The 8764-nt window shown below is 42.4% G+C and overlaps 1 protein-coding gene across 1 annotated transcript; it reads left to right on the plus strand.

Moving 5' to 3' along the window:
- Positions 1-240: 240 nt before the first annotated feature.
- Positions 241-2927, plus strand: LOC309814344 (nucleolin-like). The gene has a single exon (XM_082640062.1). The coding sequence runs from the start codon at positions 376-378 to the stop codon at positions 2512-2514; it is 2139 nt and encodes a 712-aa protein (XP_082496188.1). The 5' UTR covers positions 241-375; the 3' UTR covers positions 2515-2927.
- Positions 2928-8764: the final 5837 nt, after the last annotated feature.

Here is an 8764-nt window from a genome sequence, read left to right on the forward strand (position 1 = left end):
TTTAAAAATTCAAACAAAAAATGAGGGTAATTTTCCTCTGAGGTGTGAGTATCGTCCTTCCTCTCCTCCCCCTTTGATTTCCTTTCTAAGGCCTAGATGACATGGGGCAGGAGGTGCCATTAGTCATTGGGCTCTCTTAGTTGGTGCCACAAATTCCCTTAGCCTTGGTACCCAATGCCCTTGAACTGCTTCTGATTGCCTAGTGGGTGTCACTCTCAAAACCCAAATTGTGGCTTTCGCCTCAGTCTCGAGCTCTAGCTGGCAGCCAAGCGTACGAGCTCTGCGATCAGCGGCCGCCATCGACGTTGCTTCGCTTCTTCTGGCCTCATCTGCGCCACTCGCTCGCCACACACTCCGCAGTCCTAAGCCGCTATCATGGTAAAGCTTGCAAAGGCCGGTAAAAATCAAGGTGACCCCAAGAAAATGGCTCCTCCCCCAAAGGAGGTAGAAGAAGATAGTGAAGATGAGGAAATGTCAGAAGATGAAGAGGATGATAGCAGTGGAGAAGAGGTGGTTATTCCTCAGAAAAAAGGCAAAAAGGCTACCACAGCTCCAGCAAAGAAGGTGATGGTTTCCCCAACAAAGAAGGTTGCAGTTGCCACACCGGCAAAGAAAGCGGTTGTCACCCCCGGCAAAAAGACAGCTGCTACGCCAGCCAAGAAGACAGTTACACCTGCCAAAGCAGTAGCAACACCTGGCAAAAAGGGAGCCACACCAGGCAAAGCATTGGTAGCAACCCCTGGTAAGAAGGGAGCAGCCGCTCCAGCCAAGGGAGCAAAGAACGGCAAGAATGCCAAGAAGGAAGACAGTGATGAGGAAGATGAAGATGACAGTGAAGAGGAGGATGAGGATGATGAAGAGGAGGATGAGGATGAATTCGAGCCAGCGGTGATGAAAGCAGCTGCTGCCCCTGCCTCAGATGATGAGGACGACGAGGATGAAGATGACGGTGAAGACGACGATGAGGAGGACGAGGAGGACGAGGATGACTCTGAAGAAGAAGCTATGGAGACTGCACCAGCCAAAGGAAAGAAAGCTCCAGCAAAAGCTGCTCCTGTGAAGGCAAAGGGCACTGCTGAAGATGAGGATGACGACGATGACGATGAGGAGGAGGAGGAGGAGGAGGAGGAGGATGAAGACGAGGAGGAGGAAGAAGATGACCAGGAGGAGGAGGAGGAAGAGGAGGAAGAACTTGTCAAAGAAGCACCTGGAAAGCGAAAGAAGGAAATGGCCAAACAAAAAGCAGCTCCTGAAGCCAAGAAACAGAAAGTGGAAGCCATAGAACCAACTACATCTTTCAATCTCTTTGTTGGAAACCTGAACTTCAGTAAATCTGCTCCTGAATTGAAAACGGGTATCAGTGACCTTTTTGCGAAAAATGATCTTGCAGTTGTTGATGTCAGAATTGGTTTGTCTAGGAAGTTTGGCTACGTGGATTTTGAATCTGCTGAAGACCTGGAAAAAGCCTTGGAACTCACTGGTTTAAAAGTCTTTGGCAATGAAATTAAACTAGAAAAACCAAAGGGAAAAGACAGTAAGAAAGAGCGAGATGCGAGAACACTTTTGGCTAAAAATCTTCCTTATAAAGTTACTCAGGAAGAATTAAAAGAAGTGTTTGAAGATGCTGTGGAGATCAGATTAGTCAGCAAGGATGGAAAGAGTAAAGGGATTGCTTATATTGAATTTAAGACAGAAGCTGATGCAGAGAAAACCTTGGAAGAAAAGCAGGGAACAGAGATAGATGGGCGATCCATTTCCCTGTACTATACTGGAGAGAAAGGTCAAGGTCAAGACCATAGAGGTGGAAAGAATAGCACTTGGACTGGTGAATCAAAAACCCTGGTTTTAAGCAACCTCTCCTATAGTGCAATGGAAGAAACTCTTCAGGAAGTATTTGAGAAGGCGACGTTTATCAAAGTGGCCCAGAACCAAAGTGGCAAATCTAAAGGGTATGCATTTATAGAATTTGCGTCATTTGAAGATGCTAAAGAAGCTTTAAATTCATGTAATAAAAGGGAAATTGAGGGCAGAGCCATCAGGCTGGAGTTGCAAGGACCCAGGGGACAACCTAATGCAAGAAGCCAGCCATCCAAAACTCTGTTCGTCAAAGGTCTGTCTGAGGATACTACAGAAGAGACATTAAAGGAGTCGTTTGACGGCTCTATTCGTGCAAGGATAGTCACTGACCGGGAGACTGGATCCTCTAAGGGGTTTGGTTTTGTAGACTTCAACAGCGAGGAAGAGGCCAAAGCTGCCAAGGAGGCCATGGAAGATGGTGAAATCGATGGAAACAAAGTTACTTTGGACTGGGCCAAGCCTAAGGGTGAAGGTGGCTTCGGTGGCCGAGGAGGAGGCAGAGGTGGCTTCGGTGGCCGAGGAGGAGGCAGAGGTGGCGGCCGAGGTGGATTTGGAGGCCGAGGCCGAGGAGGCTTTGGAGGGCGAGGAGGCTTCCGAGGCGGCAGAGGAGGAGGAGGAGACCACAAGCCACAAGGAAAGAAGACGAAGTTTGAATAGTTTCTTCTATCCCTGTCTTCCCCTCTTCCATTTGAAAGAAAGGACTCTGAGGTTTTTACTCTGTTACCTGCTCAATGACGGAGCCTTGAGGACATTCCAAGACAGTATACAGCCCTGTGGTCTACTTGGAAACCCGTATAGATAACATTTCAAGGGAGATAACCCTGTTGGTGTTGACTGGATATTCGTATAAACTTTTTAAAGAGATGCGTGATAGAGCTAACCCTTATCTGTAAGTTTTGAATTTATATTGTTTCCTCCCATGTACAAAACCATTTTTTTCCTACGGAGTTTTTTGGTTTTGTTTTGTTTTTTTTGCATTGGTGGGTTATAAAGGAAAGCAGAATGTTTTATCATGATTTTTGCTTTAGCAACTTTGGGACAAATTAAAAGTCCTAAACTCTGGTGCCAGACTTGTACTTCCTGTCCTAGAGTGTTTCTCCTGGAATATCACTGAGAGTGGAGCATGGCAAATCAGTTCTGCCACTCCAGATCTCCACCCCCTGTGAAAATGCTTATGCTTTGGTTTCAGGTATCCCAGCCATAAGTTTTTGCAGCCCTGTGTATGTCATGTGAAAGGCTCATTGGAAGTCCACTGTGGCCTTACCCCACTTAGAAACAGGCCTGAGGGGTCAGGTGTCCTGAAAAAGTGCTTTGGAAAGAGGGCCAGGAGCACTTTGGTCCGGGCTTTTTTAGATATGCATGCGAGAGCAGTGACTGATGAGTATAATTCCTGCTGGATGAATGGGCCAAAATGGAGGCTTTGGGACTGTGAGGCCGGAGAGGAAACTACCAGTCTAGCCGATGGACCAAATATCTTTTGTAATTCCCCCAGCACCCTCAGGTTAAACCAACAAGAAAGGCCTTTGGTGGACATTCTGGCTTGTTAAGCATTCCCTTGCCCACCCCCCACTTCCAGTAAAAGGTCACATGAGAGGCCTAGGTCAAGCGATTAACATATATTTAGTTGGAAAATGGTGCGCAAGATAGTACAGAATGAAAGTGCCAACTCAAAAATACGGTACTGGTAGACTAGAGGGCAAAGTAAAGGATTTGAATTAGCTTAGTTTTGTCCTGGTTATGAGTTGCTGGCAGGATGAGGGAATCTAAACCTTGTGCATATCATGCACCACTCACCAAGTCAAGTCCATTGTAAGTACTAAAGGCGCAGACCAGGACAAATAACCTGGTTAGAAAGGGTGGAAGATTGGAAGTTTGGGTGCTGCTGGGAAGAAAAATCAAGCCAGCAGAGGGACATCCTCTGGTCAGGCAAACCTTAAAAACTAAAGTGAACCATTGGAGAGCCTACTGTATAGCTCAGGGAACTCTACTCAGTGCTCTGTGGTGACCTAAATGGGAAGGAAATCCAAAAAAAGGGGGGTGTATGTATACGTATAGCTGATTCACTTTGCTGTACAGTAGAAACTAACAACATTGTAAAGCAACTATACTCTGATAAAAATTAAAAGCAAACTAATGAAAAAAAAAAAAAAACCCAAATTGTGGTTTATTGTCTGAGACAGTGTCCACTATTTTGGAACACTGAAGAGTTTCCCTACATGCTCCAATGACATATGTGCTCTTTGTTTCCTTTAGTGATTGTTTTCAATCATAAGAAAATGGATAAGAATGAGCTAATTAGTGAAATCAAATGTTTTTTGAGTACTTAGAAAGTTCTAGGACAATGTTATTCATACTGTTTTCTTATTTACTGTTTAGCCTTATTAAATAGGTGATATTATCCATGCAAGGGAATTGAGACTTTGTAAGACACGGCAAATTTCCACATACCACCATCTATCTAGTAAAAGGTGGATTTAACATTTAAACCTAAATCTGTTAGATTCCAATGGCTATGCCCTTAATTACTCTAAAGCCCTGCCTTCTGCAAAAATCTCATTTGAAGGATGTTTCTTATTCTAATTTTCTCAATAACATTTGGAGGTAGATATTATTATCCCCACTTTTGATACAAGGCAAGTTGAGAATTAAGCAAGTTAAGAAACTTGCTCAGAATATTAATGGTATGGAATTCAAATTCAAGACTCTCTTGTCTCAAGGCTTACATGTTTTATACTATGCAATGTTTCCTCTACAATAACAGATTAGAGAGATATTACAAAGTAATATTGCTGACATTAATCCCTATTCTAATCTTATAGATTTTTATGGATGAAAAAATAAGATCAAAGAGGTTAACATCTTACACAGTGAAAATAGCTGGTGGCAGCACAAGCTGGATTTCAACAAATGTATTCAACTCTGATTTTCATGCTGCCATTACTAACCTGTATGAACACCTAGCTAGAATATTTGATAGGCCATTAATTAATGCATTTAAAATGGAAGGCTACAAAGCAGACACAAATCTGATAGTTGATAGGCCAACAAAGGGAGAAGATTTTATCAGGTGATATTTTGGGTCCCTCAAATCACTGTATGCAGCAGTCAGACACACATATGTAGATACTTCTTTTGATGGTGGGAGGAATAAACGGTTTCTAAGATGACATTTAATATTTCTTTTAGTTTTAAATGCGTATGAAAAGAAAGCAGACAGATCAGTGGATATTCCTTTATTCCTATTACAAAGACCAAGCCTTTCCCAAATGAAACATTAAACTTGAGCCAATATTTATTACTACAGGCTATTAAGGTATTTTTTATGTTTATACATTCTTCCACTGAAGTAATCCATATATAAAAAGATTATAAATGACGTATTTTTCTTGCAACATTTGGTTTCAACTTCAGTAATTATATTTAAATTCTTTCCAGGTGACACGAAATTTGTTTAGTGGCTGGTCTCTGTGGAAAATATTCCTGGCTTGTCTCTTAGCTTCTGTGATAACAACGGCAATTGGAGTACTCATAGTGTCTCTGGTGCATAATGGGAAAAATAATAATGCCTCCATTGTTATACAACTTACTCAAAACCAGGGGATAATCTCATTGCCTGAAACAAGCTCACCTGATTATTCCAAAACTACAGTTGCCACTAGCACAATAGATGGTAACACAACATCCACTTCCAGTACCATGACTACCATCACTGAGCACCCTTCAGCGGAACCTACAGGTACACCAACCACTGATTCCACAGAAACCACAATTGCAACAACCACCACTTCAACTGAAAAAACGACCCCAAATATAACCGACACTACCTCTGAGGGTACGAACAAAACAGCCACCACTGCTTCCACCACTTCTACTGAGACTGACTACTGGCACTACCACTGAGTCTGAAAGCACAGCAGGCAACTGATTCTTCCACTTATACTTAGACTACAACTACCACAGTGGCCACCACCACACCTCAACCAACTACCACAGCAACGGTCGGCACTACCACTGAGGCTGCAACCACAACAGACACAACTGCTTCCACCACTTCTACTGAGACCACGACTACCACAGTGGCCACCACCACACCTCAACCAACTACCACAACAACGGCCGGCACTACCACTGAGGGTACAACCACAGCAGACACAACTGCTTCCATCACTTCTACTGAGACCACGACTACCACAGTGGCCACCACCACACCTCAACCAACTACCACAACAACGGCCGGCACTACCACTGAGGGTACAACCACAACAGACACAACTGCTTCCACCACTTCTACTGAGACCACGACTACCACAGTGGCCACCACCACACCTCAACCAACTACCACTACAACGGCCGGCACTACCACTGAGGGTACAACCACAACAGACACAACTGCTTCCACCACTTCTACTGAGACCACGACTACCACAGTGGCCACCACCACACCTCAACCAACTACCACAACAACGGCCGGCACTACCACTGAGGGTACAACCACAACAGACACAACTGCTTCCACCACTTCTACTGAGACCACGACTACCACAGTGGCCACCACCACACCTCAACCAACTACCACAACAACGGCCGGCACTACCACTGAGGGTACAACCACAACAGACACAACTGCTTCCACCACTTCTGCTGAGAGTATGACTACCACAGTGGCCACCACCACACCTCAACCAACTACCACAACAACGGCCGGCACTACCACTGAGGGTACAACCACAACAGACACAACTGCTTCCACCACTTCTACTGAGACCACGACTACCACAGTGGCCACCACCACACCTCAACCAACTACCACAACAACGGCCGGCACTACCACTGAGGGTACAACCACAACAGACACAACTGCTTCCACCACTTCTACTGAGACCACGACTACCACAGTGGCCACCACCACACCTCAACCAACTACCACAACAACGGCCGGCACTACCACTGAGGGTACAACCACAACAGACACAACTGCTTCCACCACTTCTGCTGAGAGTATGACTACCACAGTGGCCACCACCACACCTCAACCAACTACCACAACAACGGCCGGCACTACCACTGAGGGTACAACCACAACAGACACAACTGCTTCCACCACTTCTACTGAGACCACGACTACCACAGTGGCCACCACCACACCTCAACCAACTACCACAACAACGGCCGGCACTACCACTGAGGGTACAACCACAACAGACACAACTGCTTCCACCACTTCTACTGAGACCACGACTACCACAGTGGCCACCACTTCAGCTGAACCAGCTAGCACAACTACTATTAGTACCATAGGGTGATTCCAATGTCAATAACTGCCAGCATAAAACTACAGTGACCAAAATAACCACTTCTAAAACAAGATTACTTAATGACCAATTCAGCTAGCACTAAAATGATAATGAATTCATCCTCAAGACAACATTTAGATTTAACAATACCATATATTAGACCTGACCATTTAATGTGGGTAGTCTCTACTTTGTGAGGTTTTTGATAATACAGTTTTCATACAAAGTAAATCCAATCCATTTATTTATGCTGGGAAGCTGTTATGATTAAATAGAAAGTTACCAAATGGGAATACAGTCTTTTATTATTATAAAGTTGTAGTCTCTAATACACTAATTCCATATGTAATAAGGAAAATACATTCTATATCGTAAGGGTGTTTTAAATAGATTTACATATTACCACATCTTTTTAGATTGTGCCAACATTATTTTCATTTTCCTCTTTAAATCATTTTGATATATAAGTAAAATTTTAAATGTGTGATCACTATCTTCAATTAATAATTTTGTTTTCTACTACTTTTTGCAGTAATCTTATAAAGGCATTCAATTAAATACTTTCAATAAATATTTACTTATGCCTGCTATCTGCTGAAATACCAGAGAAAATTCAGAAAAAGAAAGTAGCAATGCTGAGAGTAATAAACTTACAAATTTGGATTCTATTACTTAGAATTCTTGGTAGTTCACAGGTTTAAATCAATGTTGATGGTACACACACTCTACTGCAGTCCTACTGAATCAGAATCCTCAAGGGTGATCCAGAAATCTATATTTTTCAAAAAGTGTGCAAACAGGACTGATAAACGCTACTTGAAGCAGTGAATTCAGAAGGGCATTGTGACCTGTATCTTTGATGTTAGTGAGATTGATATAAATCAGTAAATATTCTTTAAAGCACTAACAAAAGTCAGTTCCATTTGTTGGTGTTAATTTTACCTATAAACAAAGGATGCTGAATAGTGTATAGACATGTGAGCACATGGTAGGGACTGGGTATGGAAATGCTTTCCTTACCCAAAAGGAAAAATGTGGTTTCCAGTAATTTAAAACAAATATTTTAGTGGCCACTATGCTAATTAGAAATAATTTTTAACTATCCTTTCAAGTCAGTCTTACAGAGTTACTTTCCCCCTGTATTGCCAACCTACTTACTGTAACTATATGCAATTAATGTAATAAAACTTTATTAGAACACTTTAATTCTATTTCCTTCATTATTTTTTAAATTAGTGATACTATATATTATTTATTCAATGTATCACTGACTGAACTTTTCTTTTTTTGTTAAAGAAGACGTAACTTTTACCATTTTCCAGCTCTACATCACTTCATTTCATCAGGATGAGACATGTTCTGCAGTAGGTCCATTGTGTAAATAAATACAAGTTTGCTCTGTAAAGGATGGAAGATTTTTCCCAGTTTAACACATTGTGGGTGCTCAGTGGATTTTTGTTTAATAAATGTTCATCACAGCAACAGTATATTAGGTAAGCTTCCTGAAGGCAGGAACCTGGCCCCTATGTTACCCAGTGTGTGTACCTGGCAACTAACAGGTAATAAATATTTTGCTCAATAAATTAAAATAGCAAAAATTATAAGAATTTATT

Source organism: Mesoplodon mirus, assembly GCF_964341445.2.
Source record: "Mesoplodon mirus genome assembly, chromosome: 13".
Classification (NCBI taxonomy): domain Eukaryota; kingdom Metazoa; phylum Chordata; class Mammalia; order Artiodactyla; family Ziphiidae; genus Mesoplodon; species Mesoplodon mirus.

Bases quoted from the DNA above. Each gene is read 5' to 3' on its own strand.
- LOC309814344 (XM_082640062.1), top strand. From the start codon at position 376: ATGGTAAAGCTTGCAAAGGCCGGTAAAAATCAAGGTGACCCCAAGAAA.